This window comes from Neomonachus schauinslandi, chromosome 3, assembly GCF_002201575.2.
Source record: "Neomonachus schauinslandi chromosome 3, ASM220157v2, whole genome shotgun sequence".
NCBI classification, from domain to species: Eukaryota; Metazoa; Chordata; class Mammalia; order Carnivora; family Phocidae; genus Neomonachus; species Neomonachus schauinslandi.
The window spans coordinates 13,617,493-13,638,283 of NC_058405.1; the positions used below are offsets into that span (position 1 = coordinate 13,617,493).

Sequence of the window (20,791 nt, forward strand, 5' to 3'; positions counted from 1 at the left end):
CGTGGTGGTTTATTTATACACCTTATCTGTCCTACCAGTGGATAAATTCCATGAGAGGAAAGGAATTGAGGAAAATTTAAGATATACTTCCTCAACCTTTCACACGGTACTCTTTTTTTTTTTTTTTTTTCTCCTGCAAATGTTTCTGTTCCCAAGAAAACGTCACTAAGTAGAATGCATCTGCCCTGGCCGAACAGGTAAAGATGAAACAAAAACAGTGATCAGCCCCTTCCCATCGACAAAGGGCTTTCACTGTGTGGGGGGCACTTCCAATATCTTGTTGCCCCAAATCTTCCCCAAAATCCTGAAACACGGCACCATCCCCTTGACTTGTGCCAACCAGGAGATCAAAGTTCCAAGTGACTTTGGTGACTTTTGTTCATCTGAAGTTGGAAAATCTAGAATTCAAATCCCTGTTGAGTACCTGCGAGCTTCACACTCTTGCCATCCTTACCATCCTTGTTTATTTTTTGAGACCTACATTCCCTTGACTTATATGGACTCCCACAAATCTAGGGTTGCAGGGCAAGAAAGGGCAAAGGGTATGGTCATCTGCAGTCCCCAGGTGGTTCCTTCTCTCCGCGAGTCTTGTTTGCCCAATAGGATAAAAAAGAACCCCCCAAAACACTTTAAAGCAAAACTTGCAGGTGTTTATAAAACATAAAACATAAGCACAAGGAGAGAAAAGGACATGCTTTGTACCCCAGGACAAAGTGGCATTGTTATTATCCTTCTTATTTAACACTGATGATCTTTTCAAGTCTGAGTTTGAAGCATTAACTTCCCACTGCCCCCGGGGTAGGAGCTTCACGGAGCTCATCATTAGGGGGGAATGGAACCCCACTGCTCCCTGTTGGAGCCCAGAAAGTAGGGGAGACACAGGTAAGGAGGGGAGGCTGCAGGGGGAAAGGACATGGGGACCCCTTCCGACTTGCTTTCCTTTTATCTTACGAGAGATAGTGCTAGGTAGGCAGTACATGTTAAAAATTTTATTAGAAACAGAAAGGCCACACATCCGAAGCGTCCAGCTAACTGGGTTTTCACAGAGGGAACACAACTGTGTGACCCACCCCCAGGTGGAGAAATGCCCTATTAGCAGGACCCTGGAAGCCCCCTCCCCAAAAGGGTGACCCCTCTCTTGAACCAGCTACTCCACTGCACTAGCTGGCTACGTTCTAAACGAACCCTTTGACTGTTCAGGCAGCTACTGCCATTTCAAAACAGGGGGGAGAAAAGTGTGTGTGTGTGTGTGTGTGTGTGTGTGCGTGTGAGTAATTTTGTGTGTAGGAGAAAAGTGTTTCTAATTTTCAATCCTGAAAATGTGAGGGGAAGAAGGAAGACGGGAAAAAGGGAAATAAGTTAGTAAATGCAGCCTCTTTCTGCGTCCCCCATTAAAGCTGAAAGAGCTCCAGCAACATGCCATTTTGAGAAAGGAATGGAACGGAATTGTCCTTCTCTACCTGTCTCAGCTGGGGCCGGAGCAGGTCGGCTCCTATTCCCGTAGCCTTCAAATATGTGGATAGGTTGATGGTGATTATTTAATAGCACGGTGTTCTCTAGAAGCCTGATATTGTATGGAACATATGGTTTTGATTTGGGTAGGTTTTTTTTTTTTTCTTTCTTTCTGTTTTTAGCCAGTGAGCAAGATGGAGAGTGTCACAAAGCTAACTCCAGAATTTGCTGGGTTCTGCCAAACTACAGGGAAGCCAACTCCCATGCCGATGGCCCTCCCACTTTGGCAGCTTGGCGGGGGGGGAGGGGGGGGGGGAAGGGCCCGCGGGGGCAGCCACAGAGGGCCACAGGCTCACACAGAACTGCACTGACCACATCTAAGACAGGGACTCCGTACTGTTGACAAAGCACACAGCCCCATGTTGCTGCTTCCCGTGACTCTCTGCACTAATCGTTCAGGCTGGAAGGAAGAGATCAGAACATCAAATAAAAACACAGGCGCAGAACCATTAACTCAAGACCCGACATGTATCTGGCTAAGGAGACTGATATTCACTCTGGTTTCCACAATGTTTTAAACAGCAACATTCTCCAACTTCCCATCCTGGGTTCCTGGCTGTCAATGTTTCCAAAAATAACCCCTCCTCTCAATTATTTTTTCTGATCAATTATTTATCATGGTCTGGGTTATACAACATAAATTTTACCCCGGGGGGGGGGGGAATTTATGCTCCCTCGGGGTCAACTAGGAAATTTGTTGTTTTAATTAAAAAAGGAAATTTTTAGCTTTGAAAAAGGGGGGGGGCGGGGTTTATGGACATTAGTAAAACTAGTAGTAAAAAAAAAAAAAAAAAAAAGGCAGAGAGGAGGCCTGGGGATCTTTAAGTTAAATTTCAACCTAGAGATTTTCCTAAGAAAAAACTGGCAGACTTGTCTCTGGAGTTTGAGAGCCTTTGAACAGGCTTTCTCTAGATGAAAACCTGGCCAGCTAGTCGGGAAATAGTTGACCAGCCCTTCCTTTGTTTGCTCAGGGTGGCCCTGAGTAGGGGCCCTGGGCAGAACTGAGGGAGAAAATCCTTCCTGGTTTCTCCCTCTCTGAGGAAGGAGGACAGGTTCGTGCAGATCACTGTTGACTGGAGCTGGGATTAATTAGTTCCTTTGGTGACCTTGGCATCTACTGATGGCGGAGCGTGTCTTCGAGCTGCTGAGGACTGTGTTGAGAGCCACAGAGGAACCAGGGAGGACTGGGAGCCACAGTTAAAGTGATCACCATTTTGTGGAGCCGAAAACAGAAACAAACAAACAAACAAAAACAACAAAAGAGCACCCAAAACATGTATTTGACCTCTGAAAACTGCTCTAGTGTGGTATTCAAATTGTGTGGATTCTCTATCTGTATCTGTATATACACCAACCTATATCTGTTGCTGTGTGTATGTATATTAATGTATACATTAATATAATGTATAATGCGGGGGTGTGTGTGTATCAATCTAAATACATAATATATAATCTAAATATCTTTATCTGGATATATAAGTATTAATCTCTACTTATATTAATCTAAATCTGTATCTACGTATCTATATCTGTTATTAATCTCTATTTTTACCTATGTACATATATATCCAACTAAATCTATCAATCATCCTATGCGTTTTGCAAGTCAATGTCTAACAACTTGCCAGGTATTTCCAAAGGTGTCTACGGCCTATTGTTGGGATTGAAGATAATTTTAAAGCATTCCACATCACTGGGGAAGATGCCTGTCCCTCCTAAGTTCACCTCCACCCCTCAGTTCTTCCACGCTGTGCTAACAGAGCTCAGGGAGCGCAGTGCCCCACCCCTCCCTCGATCACTGCTGGTTCAAGGTTCAAGTAGGATAGAGATTTGGGTCCATAAGAGAAACTCAAAAGAGTGTCTTAAGTTGCATAAATAAAGGTATTATAGCCTAAATAAGGGAGTTGTCAACTGCTCCTATCAGAGGAAGCTTGACTGCTGTTAATTTGTGAAGAGGCATTTGGGTCACTCTGAAGGCCCAAACGAGGGCTGGGGAGTGAAAGTCACTGGAGTCACATTTCATTTCAGCACAAGGATGAATTTTACGATAAAATGTTATGGTCTGTAAGCATTCTGAGGTAGTGACTGTCCAGTCAACAGAGGGGAAAAGCCGCTCTGAGAACCTGCTTGCCAGGGCTGTGGTAGAAGGTAGACATGAACTGTGCTAGACAATCCCTCCAATTCCTCCCAGTTTGGGATTCCCCCCAATTTGCATCTTAGGCTTATGGGTTTTGTCAGATGGGTGGCTCTCTGGAGGAGGGGCTGTTAGACCCTCGAGTGTGTGAGGGGCCCCTCCGCGGGCCCCGATGCGTCTCCCCAAGCCCCCGCCCTCCCACCCCCTGAGCACCAGAGAACCAAGGAGCAGGTGAGCAGCAGGTCATGGGGAGTAAGGAGTTAAGGAGACCGAAGCTCTCCGTGGGTCCCTGCAGCCCCAGAGGCAGCTAGCCCCTTTGATCCTGACTCTTAATTGCAGCCTAGTTGCACCAGGGAACTTTAAAGAAAAGAAACAGGGAAACGAGAGATAGGGTTTGTTTTGTTTCCTGAGGGGATGGTCTTTGTGGTGGCTGCCAGGAAGCTTATACTTTAGGGCTAGAATGATGGGCTTCCTAAGGGGGCAAATAAATAGACCTTTCTACCAGCTCAGAGCCAGGTGTGAAGGGCAAGGCTCAAGGGATAAGTCAGAGATAAGGCTCACCCTACTCGGAGCCTGAGCATCCTGGAAAGGCTTACTGTGTTGAGGAGGCAGGTCCTGGCCCCCAGCCCTGTGGAGCCCTCCTTTAAAACCATGCCAGACCCAATGGCTTGCCACCATCTAGACTGATGCTAGCATCATCTGGGAGCTTGTTAGGATGCCAGGGACAGCCTCGGCAGACAGTGGAGCAAGAGAGAGGAGACGGTGGGCTAGCTCAGGAGCAGGCTGAGCGGGGGCAGGAGACGGCCACCCCGGGCCTCGAGCCTCGGCCACAGCACAACACATCTCGCCTCCTCACAGGCCTCACAGCCGATAATGGGCTCTATTTGGTGTCTATTTAAGGTATCTATAAGTTGACATCTTTAGGTCTTTAAGCTTCTTACACACACACACACACACACACACACACACACACGCACATGAGATTCAAGAAAAGGCCAACCAATGACAATGAATAACGGAGAGAAAGCTCTAGCCATCCCTGGTGATGGATCCAGTCCCTTTGTGAGGAGGAGCTCCTGGCTAAAACTGAGCTCAAGCCTGCATGGTTACACCAGCAATTGCTTGTTTGTGTTCTGCCTCAGTGTTGAGGGAGTTGGGCCAGCAGTATGTGCAGATGTACGAGAAGTTTCTCTAAAGCAAAGCCCCAAGGAAGCACCTTGGGAAAAGGCCTGGGTGTTTGGAGACCACCGACGGGTTTCGCTGACCCTGGCGAGTAACTCAGCCCCCCTGGACTTTCTGTTCTTCATAAAGAGGCTTAACTGAGTCCATGTACATGAAGCTCTCAGCAGAGGGCTTGGCATACAGTAGGCACTCAATAAGCTCAATAGACACGTTTCCTTTCATTCTTAAAAGGTTATTGGTAAATTAAAAATGCATAAAAACACTGGCCATCTGTGTGTGAAGTAAGTGGGCATCTGGGCAGGGAAGACTTCCTCTAAATCAGTTTAGCTCCACTCCTGGGCCAGGAAAGTGGGGCCACATGTGGGACAGACCGGAAAACGAAGCACTCAAGCAAGGGGAGACAGATGGACACAAAACCAGGTGTAAGACTTGTAGCAACATATAAAACTGTCCACAGTCAGGCCTGGCCATTTCACTTAAGCCACCACATTAGACAGTAGCATTTCTAAAATTGTCTTCATTGCTATTGCAAAATGTTAAAACTAGCATTTGAAACTTTAACTGCATATAACAACCCTTCCTCTCTACTCTTCGTATTCTTTGGAGAGCATGACGAGAGAATGGCATTATCTGCACCATTAAGGGTGATGATGAGTTTGTCAGAGTTCCCTGAGCTAATCCACCGAGGGCATGAGGACTGGAGTAGCTATGTCAGACTCCCAGGTCCCCCTTCCGACCACTGTCCAGAGGAAACAGAGTCTAAGGCTGATTTTGAACACAGATTTCATAGGAGAAAAGTATCTCTGGAACAGAGACGGGTAAACAAACTCACTAGCCTTCCCTGGAGACTGGCGAGGAAATCTCTTGGGGAATTGCTAAGAGTCCCTGTCCACAGAGAAGACAGCCGTCACGAGCACAGACCTGCAGCCCACAGCCACAGAACCTGCTGGAAACCGTGCAGGTCCCTGCCTTTCGCCCTTGACCACAGAAGCTTTGGGGCAAGGCTCAAGGGATAAGTCAGAGATAAGGCTCACCCTACTCGGAGCCTGAGCATCCTGGAAAGGCTTACTGTGTTGAGGAGGCAGGTCCTGGCCTCCAGCCCTGTGGAGCCCTCCTTTAAAACCATGCCAGACCCAATGGCTTGCCACCATCTACACTGATGCTAGCATCATCTGGGAGCTTGTTAGAAATGCACGATCTCAGGCCCCATTCCAAATCTACCCAAACAGAATGTACATTTTTTTTAAAGATTTTATTTATTTATTTGAGAGAGAGAGAATGAGAGACAGAGAGCACGAGAGGGAAGAGGGTCAGAGGGAGAAGCAGACCCCCTGCCGAGCAGGGAGCCCGATGCGGGACTCGATCCTGGGACTCCAAGATCATGACCTGAGCCGAAGGCAGTCGCTTAACCGACTGAGCCACCCAGGCGCCCCCAGAATGTACATTTTTAATAAGATCCCCAGGTGATGCCCTCTGCACACGGAAATTTGAGAGGCATTCTGCAGTGTACGCACTCTAGGTATCTGGTATGAGGACAACCACCATTTGCCTACTTTGAATGCTTTCTCATTTTCTTGAGCAGTCCTAATGGCTGGGTTCAGCAGAGACCTGCTAGATTCAAGAATAAATGGACCTCTGGGTCTGTGAGAATAGGATGACCAGTGTCCAGGGAAATCTCCAATCTCTCTGGAATTCCGATCCTAACCAATACCACCACCCCAAAATGTGTATTTCAAGATACAGATGTTGGAGTTGATAACGGCTGGCTTTAAGTGTTTTCTTGTGGTTATGCCTGAAAACCTACTTTTTTAAAAGTCAACTGTATATATGAAAAACACAGCTATGAGGATCTCCTTATCAATTCAGTATTCTTCTTAAAAAAGATTTTATTTATTTATTTGAGAGAGAGAGAGAGGAGAGGAGGAGGAGGAACAGAGGGAAAGGAACAAGCAGACTCCACACTGAGTGCAGAGCCCAATGCAGAGCTTCATCCCATGACTCTGAGATCATGACCTGAGCTGAAACCAAGAGTTGGACGCTTAACTCACTGAGCCACCCAGGCTCCCCCTCCATCCAATATTCTGTGACTCTCACCGTTACAGTGAACCAATATTTGCCTTCAAAGGGCCAGAGAGGGTAAACTATGTGCAGTAGGATAATACAGTGTGGGAGGCTGCTCTGTCATCCATGGAACCAAGGAGACTGTGGTATGGTGCTTAAGAGTCTTAGTACTATTTTTTTTTTTTTTTTTGGCTGGCAATTTTGCTCCCTTGTGGGTATTTATTTTCTTGATCCTTTGCTAACTCTTACTCTCCTCTAGGCCTCTGCCAGTCCTCCTCCATGGCTCATCCTTGGTCATCTGCCTGTCTCCTGAAGGTTACGAGCATCCATGGCCTCAATTATGATTTCAACATAGGTTTGTCTCAATTTACATCTGAAACCTCGCATCTAAGCTGTTCTCCATTCCCACACTGTCAAATGTCTGTGGGAGAGCCCACTTGGATGACCCGTCATTAGCTAAAGCACCATGACCAGAACTCAAAATTCATCATCTCCTTCCTTTCCTCCACCTCATTCCTATTGTTTGGTCCCTTTTCCCATCCATCTCGATTTTCTGTTAGGGTTCCACTGATACTTCTCCTGATAGAAACACCAGTGTCATTTTGGCTCTTCTAAGCTCTCACTAGCTTCTCTTACTTTTCCTTCAAGACACCTTTTGGATTTGCCCTTTCTCCTCTATCCTCACACTGCTGGTCTAATCCAACTCTTTCCTACATCATACCTAGAACACTGCCTTTTTTTTTTTTTTTTTTTTGCCAGTGGCATCACTTGTTACAAATTTTCAAACCTCTAACTCTATCTTACAAGTCCTAATTGAACACTTTTAAAGCGTTAGATGTGATGTTATAGGTAACAAAATCAAACTCCTCCTCATAGCTCTTTGGGTCTTCCGTATACTGACTTCCCCACTAATCCTATTGACCACTGCTCCCCAACATGTCATCCCTGTTCTCCAAAGACAAGTTTCCACACTGGCCCCTACATCACGTCATGCTGTTCCTCCCTCTGGAGATGACCTTCCCTTCTCTGATTTTGACTACTGTCCTCTCCAAACTTTTTTGAACATATCCCCCATCAGAAAAATACTCTGGAGCAGGGACAACTATCATAAGGTTGTTACTTACTTATAAATGTTATACTTGCATAACAATATTAATATGTCACATACATTATCAAACATATGAAAATTGACATTTTAAAAGGATGAGCTAAATAATGGATAAGATGCAAGTTCAGCTACTCCTCACCTAGTGAATAATCTTGCCCTACCGAGGCTTGGGGTATAGACATTCCACTTCAGAACCACTGATCTGGACAAAGTACATCCGTCCAGAGATATAGGAAGCATCTCTTCCTCTAATAAAGTTATCTACTACTCCAGCCCAAACAGAGTTCTACCTTCCCAAACTACCAGAGCATTTAAAATTACAAATAGTAAATCACTGATAGATGCTCCACCAATACTTCTTAGTTGATTAATTGAAGCTTGCATCCAGGATGCCAGAAATTTATAGATTTTTAAAACAATTCAATATCTTAATTAAGAACATTACTGTCTTTCCAAAATTGCTTGGGTTGGGCTCTATGCACTATGCAACATCCGTTACAAGAAAACTCCTTGTCAGACTGCAGGGTGATTTCATTTAAAGATTGCTTTATCTCGCTGAATATCATGTGTACAGATTCCCATAGTTTTGAGGACTAACTTTTCTGTTTTTTGGCTACGGAAAACTTTGCTTCATCTCACACAAGTTCAGTTTCTGTTTTTTTAAAAATTTTTTTAAAGATTTTATTTGTTTATTTGAGAGAGAGCATGAGATGGAGGATCAGAGGGAGAAGCAGACCCCCCGCCGAGCAGGGAGCCCGATGCGGGGCTCGATCCCGGGACTCCAGGATCATGACCTGAGCCGAAGGCAGTCGCTTAACCAACTGAGCCACCCAGGTGCCCCCAGTTTCTGTTTAACTCATAAAATGGGAACAAAAAGGGGATTTTGTGACCATTAAAGAGATGATAAAAACTGAAATGGTTTATACATGTAAGACGTTGCTATTATTATCACACCCAGCATTTTTGCATCATAATGTAAATGATATCAGGTATATCTGAGATTTCTAAAAATAACTGACCTCCTACAGGCATGGGAGGTCTCATGGGCAAATGGAATACTTTGAATTTTGGTTTCATTCTTGACTTTGGTTTTTCCCAGGTCTGCAAGCCATTTGCAACCATTAATGAATTTTATGTTCTAGAAGCACCTGCCTGCCATCCATAGCCAAACTCACCTTGCTGCTGTGTGGCTGGGTCAGGGCATGAAGCCACTAGAGGTTCTGTCCCCTGTTGCCTTCGGAGCAGTCAGAGCTGAGAAAGCAAAGCCAATCAACCTCTCTTCTTGCTCTGCCTTGGCAACTAGGCTGCCTCCAGTACTAGTTATAAGGGGTTGTCCAAGAAAGTTGTGGGGACAGGAGAGAGTGACATGCATACACGTACCAGGGACACGGAGAAGTTTTTCCTGCTCTTCAAAATTCATGTCAACTAACCACAGACAAAATAAAAACAAATACTTTTTTTAAATCCGGGTTGTAACTCATCTCTTCCAGGAGTTTTACCTAGTGCTCTAATTTTAGGCTCCTGGTTTTTAAACCCTCTTTTTGAACTGTTAATTGAGATAATGTCTGTGAAAGCCCTTTGTAAAGTGTAAGAAACTATACATATGTTAATTATCCTTCTGAAGACATTTGTGTGCTGACCTATTCTTATCTTGTTTGTAAGTATCTTGTTCCCCAGCGATTGTGGATTGCAAATGCTTAAGGCCCAGGACCTGCCTCACTGGGTGTTTCCTGCCTCCTCCCTCTGTCCTCTGAGGGGGCTCACCACCCCCAAAGCTCTTAGAGCAGTCAGCTTGCACTGATGCTCATAAACCTTAGCACTGCCCATCTGCCTGCCAAGACTCATAACTAAAAAGACTTTTTGAGGCTCGTTTACGTCCTCGGTCTGCCCTCTCAGCTCTCCCCCAAACTGGGTCCCTAACCTTGCAGCTTGTCTACACCCAGAAAATACTCAGAGATGTTAGGGTAAAACAAAACAAAACAAAACAAAACAAAGCAAAAACTGTGTTTAAAAGGGGAAATATATATATTTTTAAAGTAACTGTTTTTAAGGGGAAAAAAGGTGGCGGGGGTAGTTTAATCCTCCAGGGTCTGGAATCAGGTTTCCTTGCTGGGATTGGGAATGGCCAGATAATTGCATCAGGGGCTCCCCAGGTACCCTGAGGCTTGGGAGTGTGGGAGAGGGTCTAGGATTTCCTTTTGGTGACTTTTGGAGGCTTTTTAGATGACACATCCATGTTCCCCCAGTCACTTCGGCACTGAATCTCGGCCGGTGGAGACTGTGTGATTGCTCTCAGCAGCCTCATATTTGGGATTTTTCAGAGCATTCTCCTATGTCTGCTGTTCCTCTTACATCTCTGTATGTTATTTAAACAGCGTTTATGCCGAGAAATGGAATAGAGGTGAAGAAAGTATATGCAGACATTTAAAACTCAAAATTCCTTCCTTTATTCTCCCCCCCCCCCAACACTAAGAGCTGTCTGAAACCTACAATAAATGCCTGGTAGTTAATGTGAAATTAACATTAGCCAGTAAATTTATTATTAAAGTCTTTAAAACTTACAATTTTGCATCATTTCTTTCTGCCTTTTATTTTGCACGTACACTAAGTCGGGTATTAGGGAATTGACTCATTCTAACCAAAGAGCAAAAGCCAGAGAACCCAAGAGGTGTTTAATAAACACTTGTTGACTGATTGATGGAATATACTGACCTCGCATCTCCCAGACAATGCATTCTTTGTCAGAGCACTAAGGTAAGTCGGTGGGTCCACTTTTATTACCAAACATTTCTGCCATGTCGAGGGAAGGAGGCCAGCTGAAACTCTGTCCACGGGCCTGGGGCTCAGGTTCACAAAAGAAACCCTAGGGCTCTACCTTTCACACCTGTTTTCACTCTCAGCAACAGAGGGGGGACTTGCCCCAGCTAAACAATGCAGAGCTGTTGGAGACACGGGCCTGATGCAGACCTAACCATGACGCCCCTCGGACTCCTTACTATGAATATTACCACAGCTGCAACTCACAGTTTGTACACATTAAAAAACAAAACATAAGAAACAACAGAGCTGAGTAAAATTAAAAAAGAGAGAGAGAGAGAGAAACACAGTATTGTAACTAATTTACAAAGCCCAGCTAAGTCTTTCTGCCTCGTTCTTCCGAGAGAAACCGAAGCGTGAAATATCAAGTTCCCGGCTCCCCACAGCCAGGCACATCTCTGCCCATCTGATTCAGCTGACCATTCCAGAAAGTATGCCTGTGTGAATGACCCCCTCGCTTCTCTTCGCAGCCCCTTCCTCTCTTTCCTTGCTAGGACTTCGGGCAGACTTCGTGAAAAGAGCTAAGTGCCCTTTACCCTGTTCTGCTTGGCCCCTGGGGTTCCGTGCTCACCTGGCCCAGACCCTGGACCTATGGCTTCCCCTTGACTTTGCTCCTGGCTGGCGTTGATGGTTTACACTCCCCGCCCTTCTGCCATGCCCCTCTCACCTCCACTGCCCACCTGCTCCCTAGAGCTGCCAGATTTCTCTGCCTAACACGACAGCCGAAAATGTTTCTGACCCTGTCAGCTCTCAGGTGCAGCTGTACCTGGACATTAAAGGCCCCCAAACTATGTCTTCAACAACCAACAGGCCCCACATGCCCCTTTCATTAATCAGAATCCCCTTGCAATGTTACCAACCTACTTCTATGTTGATGATATGTTTTGTCATTTCGGAAAATGTAAACAAATCACTATGCCTTTCTCTCCATCTTCTCTTGTTATCGGTAAGAAAGTGCAGGATGGAAGGGAGAGAAAATGCGTGTGAGATTGAGCCTAGTCCGTCTACCGTCAGGAATTCTCTTCAACTCGAATCTAAATGCTCTTCTCCCAATTATTGCTCGGAATCTTGAGTACCTGATCTTGAATTTCGATGGCACTCCCTGAGCACGGGACTGGCTGGTAGCCATGTGATATTGATTTGTTTTCACCATAGCAACAGCAAATTAAAACAACTAGCAGAGAGGAGGCAGGCTGTTAACCAGTAAAGCTACATAACCAGTATATTTTGCAAGCATATTTTCCTCCTTTCCTCTTATTTTCTGTCTTATTCATTCCACTTTCACAAATTTAATGCAAAGTCAAGGCAAAAATAGCACGAAATGCTTTGGGCACTACAGGGTCTACGTCTGAAATAGTCTGGTTGGCAGTTTCTAGTATATTAGACCAGATCGATGGAGAAAATGCAAACACCGACGCTCTGATTTCCTTGGAAATGTTGTTTGTTGGTCTAAGGATAAATATCCCTAGAAAATGGACATGAGCATGAAGTAGAGTGAAGGGTTCTGGAAATATGACTATCTTAATACCCTACGGCATTTGCCAACAGTTTCATTAATACAGAGGTTTTATCCTTTGTACTTTAAATAGCTCATTGTAGCAAGAGACAAATGACTTTTTTTTTTTTTTTTGGTACAAGGTCAAGGCCTCTCAAAATGCTAGAATTATGAGAGAAAGTGTAGCAAGTATTACTCAGTTCTATTAAGAGAAAGAGAAACTGAGGTGGGTGCTTGCTTATTAAGGCTACACAGGCAGCATGAAAGGGAATGTCAACTAGAACCAGGAACTCCCGAAAACTCCCGTCTGTTCTGATGGAAATTCTCTCTTAAAAGGCTCTGTGTTAAGAAACTAACCTTCCCCTGAGCTCTGTGACCAAGGTTACCACCTGTGACATGGATTAACAACCCGCAGGATTGGCCTTCCCTCCCTTCAGCCCATCTGCCCTAGGACATTGTGCTCTTTCTATAAAAGCAGCTGTTCCCACCATCACAACCGGCCACGGAGTTGGTGGCATAACCGTGGTCCTCAATAGTGGCTCTAGGGGAACTGGGAATGAGGCCACAGGCACTGTCCACCCAGGTGGCAGTACTGGGCTGTGCCAAGGGGAAGTTGGGCCAGAAGCAAAGCCATGCTCCGCTCCCCGCCGTTTTTTGCCTGCGCAGCCAGAACCCTGCAGAGAACCTGCTCAGACCCGCCCGAGGAGAGGCAGGTAGAAGATGCCCTAGTTATGCTGGAGACTGGTTGGGGGTTTAGAAAGGCCGGGCTACGCTGTGAAGACATAACTCAAGACCTGCCAAGAGGGAGTCAGAATGTTCCTGGCCAGGACATAAAGCAATATTCCTCTCCATGAGCCTGAATAAAAGAACACACAGCAGAAATAGTTGGGGGATGACGTCAGAAGTTCTGGGCTAGTGTCCTGCACTTCTCCTTGAAAGTAAAAACAGTGGGTCTAGAAGAATCTACGTGGCACTGCCCTTCTTTAAATGAATATTTGAACAGCCCCTCACAAAACAGGCAGGGTAGCTGGAGAAACTTCATCTTATTGAAAGATTAGAAGCATGCCCTCCTCTCTCTCTCTCTCTCTCTCTCTTTTTTTTTTACTTTATTAGCCCCCAAATTCACGTATTAACAAATTAACAAATATCTTTCCACTTAACCTTTGTCTTTTAAAAGGACAGCGATGTTTCTTGAAGAACATTCACGGTGGTAGTGGTTAGGCAAGTCAGATTTTTTTCCTTCGCTTCAGTGCTTGCTAACTATTCTAAAAATGTTACACATTTATTGTAAACACATGCTTCCGAGGCCTAACAAAAAAGCACAGTTTCCTCATGCCTGGCAGAAATTTAAAACGGAAAAGGGCAGAAAGAATTCTTTAACAAATATATCATTTCCTTCTCTTGGGCCAAGTGTGTTAAAAATAAATCTCCATCATTTCTCCCTGCTGCTTCTCGGCAAGAAAGTTGATATGGTTCGGCATAGTGAGACACAGCTTTAAAAGCTAGCCTGCCCTTATTAAATTATTCTGCTGGCTGTGTGTTCTCATTAAAAATGCATAAAGATCAGATAATTGCAGTAAGCATTATTAACCCAGCTTTACTTTTGAATATAATGGTTCCACTTTTAAGCTGGAAACAAAGGCTCAGACATGCCAGAAAAAGAAATGTAAACATTGAACTACAGTATCGAAAACTTGTCAGAAAGCTACCTCTTGCTAGCTTGTTAAAAATGTTCTTTTGAAACTCAACGCCCTGGCATTACAGAACGAGGCAGGTCCCTAGTTTCTAACAAACAGACATGTATATATATATATACACATATATGTATATGTGTATATATATATATATTCTTTTTTTTAGCTAAACGTTCCACCGATGATGATTCACGGCGAAGTTTTCTTTTTCTTCTTAATTACAAGCCCGTTTTTCAAAGAATAGGATCAATGTAAACTTTATTTATTCGGGAGTTAACGATGGCAGTGTGAGAACGCTCTCCACCGAGAAAATAAGAACGGTCCCAAGAATTCAAATGGTTTCTGCTGAAGAAATAAATAGATCTGTTCTTGGAATAAAAACTCGTTTTATGCCTCACCCCAGACAGGCGGCATCAATTCAAGCTTTGCCATGTCTTTCCCTCAAATCAGAATGTTACGTAAAACTCCAGGGTCCCCTGCAAGTATTACATTTGAATTAGTGGAATCCGGTTTCCCTGGCTTCCCGAAGCAACACACATGGAATGCAGCATACTGCAGCAAACTCTTTAAACATTCAAAAAAAAAAAAAAAAAAAAAAAAGGAAGGGGGGGATGATTCTCTTACCTTGTTTAGCTCTGCCTCTTCTTCCCGTTTACAGTAACCCCGGGAACATCTGGCAGAATCGGGCGGCCGAGGAGGCTTCTCCGCGGCATCATGAGGAAGAAATTTCCATGTAAATAGTCCTCATTCCCTGCGTATTGTACTCTGAGAGCCGTCTGCCGTAGCTGGAAAATTTTGCCTTCAGATGATGAAGCAAAGACAGTCTAAACTCTGTTGCTGTAAAGCTGCAGCCCTTCCTCCCGACAAACCCCTCCCCGCGGCGGAGCGGGCGGCCAATCGCCGGCCAGCTCGTCAGCCCTGCTCGTCTGAGCCCGGCCCTCATAGGGTGACGGACACAGCAACACAGCGCCGGCCGTGTGTGAAAACAGTGCATCCATACTGATGAAAGAGGAATTTCCCTCTCAGAAGAAAGCAATCAGAGCACCAAGACAAAGTGGCACATAATTGGCAGAGCCGAGAGAGGGGTAGCTGGAGAAAACACCCTTGAAGACAGCCAGCCTCAAGCTTGGGCTGCACTGCAAATACTTGCGGAAATACCAACTCCGCAGATTCCAAAGGGATCCAGGTCGTACAGGAAACTGAAGTCATGCTCCCGGCTGACAAAGCATGGATTTGTTTTTCGGGGGGGTAGGGGTGGGTGGGAAGGAACCGCACGTCGACCACGGGCGGGGATACCTTGCAGAGCATTTTACAGATGATTTGTCTTAGCGGGGGAGACGGTGTTAGCCCGAGTGCATATTCAAAATCAAAACATGCTTAACCCCTTCGCACACAGTTTCCCTGAAGAACAGCTGTGACTGCAGTGCTTAGTTCCTGTAGCTCCTAGAGCTTTCATCTAAGTTTTTCCAACCACTGGGGTCTTCAGTTAGGGGATTCTGAACAATACAACTGATAGCTACACATTACCCTTTTGTCCTGTTGGCAGGCACCCCAGAGAGGATTAGGTGTGCTTTCCCCTAATCCTAAGGGACCTCAGGTACCATTTGATAAATACTGTGCATTGGTCCATATTGTCATTAATGAAGCAGTGATTACAGGAAGATAGTCACAGGGGAATGCATACGGCACGCGACCCAAGGGGCATCATTGGGTGCCACTCCCCAAAGGTTGTCTAGAGGTGCTGAATTTCCCCGAGAAAAAGCAGGAAAAAAGAAACAGAAAGGTTGGATGGGTCACTTATTTTTTCCCCCAGTCAACAGTACTCCTGCATGCTCTCAAAACAAAACAAAACAAAACAAAACAAAACAAAACAAAACAACCCATATGGCATTTGGAGAACACAAAAAGCATACATTTTCCTTCCACTGAAACACAACATTTTGAATTTAAAAAATGAAGTGTCATGCCTCCATGACTAAACCAAAGCAGGAACAAAGCCCCATTCATCTGAAAGGTTGAACCAATGCACTGTTGTTTACGAGCAACTACTCAGTGGATGTCACAGTTGAGGTGGAAGGTAGTGGTTTCCTTTGATTTTGCTAACTGCAGTTTGAAACACAAGGTTTCATATGATGTGTAGGCTATGTCTTCAATAGACTATCATGCGTTATGCCCCCTTGGATTTTATACTTCTAATGAGGATTACAACAGTTTTCATCCTGATGTAAATCCATCACATATAACTTTTAGGCTTTTGCCTACTATAATTTTTACTGAAAATTTAAATAATCTCTGTGGTCAAACAGGTAGACAATTATTTTTAGCTATCGATATACTTAATATCATACTGCCTGCAAATGGACAATCACAGGTCTACGAATCTCGTCTTCCCCATCTCCCTGATTCAGACAATGAGACTACCATGACCTTCATTTCATTCCTGAAATTTTAGTCATCTTTGACTCATTCTCGTACCTTCATCCAATGAAACTAGATCTCATTGATTTTTTTCCCTCCGGGCTAGTTCAGAACTCTGACCTGCTACCTGGATAGTACAAATGCTTGTAAGTTGGCTTCTGGGACACAAGCCTTCCCATGTCCGAGATTCCCTGTTGCCAGACGGGTTCTCCCGTCATGTAAAGTCATGTTCCTTTCATATTCAAAGTCTTCTCTTTTAAAATCCAAATTACAGACTTTGAAGGATTTTCCATAATCTGGCCTCTCTCTTTCCACTCAACTTTTTCTACCCTGTTTTCCCAAGTGAACTTTTTGATGGAGTCACGCTTATTTCTCCGAGACCTGGCTCCTGCAGTCCGTCCCTAGACCTGACGCCCAAGAGCTTCACTTAACAAAATCTTATCCAACCTTTAGACCTCAACTTGCATCCTCTTTCCTCTGTTATGGCTTCTCTGTTCACATCGTCTTCTCTGATGTTCTTCTCCTCTGAAAGCATGCTGGCACTGTTCATTTTACCAGCCCATTAACCCCCTAAGGATGAGCTGATCTCCCCACCCCAGAAGGCAAGGTTTGCACGGTATATTAAGATAATGTACTTAAAACATCTATACAGCGGCTGGCAGGTGATCAATGTGCCACTCTTATATTTATTTCTACATTTCTGTCATATCTAGCAGCATGGCATGAGTAAACTTGCTGATTTCATGATTCCTGTCTCAAGAACTGGTATCCTATCCATCCAATTTGCACAAGCAAAAACCTGGTGGTCATTCTTGATCCTCTCTCCCCAAACACCGTATGAAATCCATTATCAAAGCTTGTCAGGGGGCGCCTGGGTGGCTCAGTTGGTTGGGCGACTGCCTTCGGCTCAGGTCATGATCCTGGAGTCCCTGGATCGAGTCCCACATTGGGCTCCCTGCTCGGCGGGGAGTCTGCTTCTCCCTCTGACCCTCCCCCCTCTTATGTGCTCTCTCTCATTCTCTCTCTCAAATAAATAAATAAAATCTTTAAAAAAAAAAAAAAAGCTTGTCAGGTTCGGCACCTAGATGTTTAGAAATGTTTCACTTCGCCCTGTCTCCACCAATGCGGTTTGGTCCAAGCTATCCGTATCTTTCACTATGACTATGAAAACAGACTTTTAGCTAGCCTCCTGCATATTTTCTTGACCCCTTCAGTCCCTTCTCTACATATCAGTAAACATAAAAATTCAAAAGTAGAATTCTGATTATTCTACCTACAGTCCTCTGCCCAAAATCTTTGCTATGGACTAAGCTGTGTCTCCTCCAAATTCCTATGTTGAAGCCCTAAGCCCCAGTGGGATGGTATTTGGAGATGAGGTCTTTGGGAGATAATCAGGTTATGAGGGTGGAGCCCTCATGATGGAATTAGTGCCCTTCTAAGAAAAGATATCAGGGAGAGAGATCTTTTCTCTCTCTCTCACCCAAGCGAGGACAGAGCAAGAAGGCAGTCATCTCCAAGCCTGGAGCAGGCCATTACCAAAACCTGACCATACTGTCCCCTGGTTTCAGACTTCCAGCCTCCAGAACCCTGAGAAAGTACATATCTGTTGGTTAAGCCACTTGTCCACAGGGCATTTTGTTATGGCAGCGTGGGCTGGGGAACAAGATAAAAGTTCTCAACGTGGTCTACAAGGTCCCATGTTATCCAGCCCCAGCCTACCTCTCTAGCCTAATCAGTGGCCTTTTCTTCAGGGAGCCCTTCCCTGACCCCACGATGAGTTTAGGTCCCACCTGTTGTTTTCTCTCCCAGCCTGTGCACTTCAGAGCAGTGCTTCTCGAATTTAATGTGCATGCAGATCCCCCAGGGATCTTGTTAAAATTCTATCTCAGTAGTTCTTGGGTGGATACTGAGATTCTGCGTTGCTAACAAGCTCCCAGGTGATGCTGCTACTTCTGGTCCGTGGACTACTCTTTGAGTAGCAAGATTTTATAGATGTTGTTTACTTTATAGCACTTTTTATAGGGCATGGGAATACGTTTATTTGGTTAATTACTTAAGATCTATCTTCTCAGCCAGCTGACCAGCATCAGAAGCCACTACTGTCTCTCCAACATCCAACTGAGTATGTGCCTGGCACTTGACAGGAGATGCGCAATGATAAATATGTGTTTTGGCTCTTCCTCGGCGCTGCCTGCGGAGGTGGCAGCCATCTGTTACTGGGCATCATGGCTGCCCTCAGACCTCTGGTGAAGCCCAAGATCGTTAAAAAGAGGACCAAGAAGTTCATCTGGCACCAGTCAGAACGCTATGTCAAAATTAAGCGCAACTGGCGGAAACCCAGAGGCACTGACAATAGGGTGCGCAGAAGATTCAAGGGCCAGATCTTGATGCCCAACATTGGTTACGGGAGCAACAAGAAAACAAAGCACATGTTGCCCAGTGGCTTCCGGAAGTTCCTAGTCCACAATGTCAAGGAGCTTGAAGTGCTGCTGATGTGCAACGAATCTTACTGTGCAGAGATTGCTCACAATGTCTCCTCCAAGAACCGCAAAGCTATTGTGGAAAGAGCAGCCCAGCTGGCAATCAGAGTCACCAATCCCAATGCCAGGCTGTGCAATGAAGAAAATGAATAAACGGCTTGTTGTGCACATCATATTTGTGTTAATAAAACCATACAACTAACTAACTAACTAAATAAATAAATAAATATGTGTTTTGAATTAATGAATTGATCAATACAACATACTGCAGATCCAAGCTGGACTTTTCTTTCTTTTTCTTTTTCTCATCTGCCTCCCCTTCCTCCCCCTCTCCCCTGACCCTTCTTCCTCTTCTCTTCCTCCTTCTGTCTATAACTCAATTGTGGAAGCCTTGAAACTCTGGAAAGAAAATTAATGTTTACTGAAGTCATGATATACTAAATAGAAAGGAGAATGTTGAGAAACCAAACAGAAAAAGTGTCAAGAAGGTGATGAACTGTGTCAAAGTAAAGAAGGTGGCCAGAGGAATCAAAACCATAGATACTGGTCCAACAGAAGTTGTCAATTATCTCCTCCAGGTTGATGAATTCAAGATCTATAACTCTGTCCCTTTCTCTTGACCTCTATGCCGAATTTATCACTTGAATGGACCAGAGATAACTCATTTTCACCTTGTCCCTAACTTATTTTTTATTCTATTGGAACACACTGCTCTTATGTCTCCCACGTTAGTGAATGGGGCCACCATCTTTTATGCCCGCCTCTGTCTCACTACCAACATGCAAACACTCCCATGTCCTATAGATTCCTATCTCTTGAATTCATTGATGTCTCCCCATCTTCACTGCTGTGTCCCTAGTTCAAGTCCTCATCCTCTTCTGTCTTCTCTTCACCTCCCTGCTTCCAATCTTGGCCCTCACTTTTCATACCACAGCCATCCCACAGCCAAATGGAAACACAAATCTTATCATGTCATTATCTACATAGTCACTCCGTGACACCCGTTATCTTCAGGACAAACTCCTTGCCTAATTCTTGAGTATATTCTCTTACCACTCCTCTTGAACTTACTTCCTTCCTACTTAATACCCAGTATTACTAAACCAGTTTTAATCCCTAGAATGTATTATTCTCTTGCTAATTTACAGCCTGGATTCCTTCTGTATAAAACAGCTCTGATTCCTTTTATGCCCATCTGACATCTTTCCATCCTGCAATACTCAATGTACATATCACCTCTTCCAGGAAGCCTTCCCTGACCACCATGACTTCCTTGGCCCCTTGACATTGTATTCACCATAGCAATTATCACAGTGTATTGTGAATATAGTTTCCTTACTTATGATCTCACTAGTGTCTGTGATAGAAGTGACCATGTCTTTCTTGTTCATCAGTTTATCCCCAGTACCTAGAACATGTGGTGATGTAATAGCAGACACTAAATTGTGTTGAATGGTTAAATGGATAAATTTAAAAATAACACTAGTAACACAGTGGCAAAGAGAAATGCAGGGTTCAAGCAAAAAATTGATAGTGAACAGGCAGGCGCCTGGGTGGCTCAGCCAGTTAAGCGTCTGACTCTTGGTTTCGGCTCAGGTCATGATCTCAGGGTTGTGAGATCAAGCCCTGTGTCTGGCTCTGCACTGGACCTGGAGCCTGCTTGGGATTCTCTCTCTCCCTCTCCCTCTGGCCCTCCCCACCCCCACTCGAGTGCTCCTTTCTAAAAAAAAAAAAAACAAAAAACCGACACTGAAGGCACGGAAGGCATAGGGACAATGGATGTAGCCTACATACGTATTAAAAAAAAAAAAATCCTAGAGAAGGGAAAGAGGAAATAATATAAAAGCTAAAAGGCACAGTGCAGTTAGGAGATCACTCCTTTTGTTGGAT

The 20,791-nt window shown here is 44.7% G+C and overlaps 2 protein-coding genes across 5 annotated transcripts in view; one reads left to right on the plus strand and one right to left on the minus strand.

The window, feature by feature from the left end:
- Window positions 1-14,811, minus strand: part of MBNL2 (muscleblind like splicing regulator 2) — a 156,901-nt gene extending 142,090 nt beyond the window's left edge. For all 4 annotated transcript variants that reach the window (XM_021696030.2, XM_021696029.2, XM_021696028.2 and 1 more), the window contains exon 1: window positions 14,628-14,811. The gene's annotated coding sequence lies outside the window, so the exon portion shown is untranslated. The remainder of the gene's footprint in view (window positions 1-14,627) is intronic.
- A 3,835-nt stretch (window positions 14,812-18,646) lies between these two features.
- Window positions 18,647-19,054, plus strand: LOC110585880 (60S ribosomal protein L32-like). Its single transcript, XM_044913139.1, has one exon. The coding sequence runs from the start codon at window positions 18,647-18,649 to the stop codon at window positions 19,052-19,054; it is 408 nt and encodes a 135-aa protein (XP_044769074.1).
- Window positions 19,055-20,791: the final 1,737 nt, after the last annotated feature.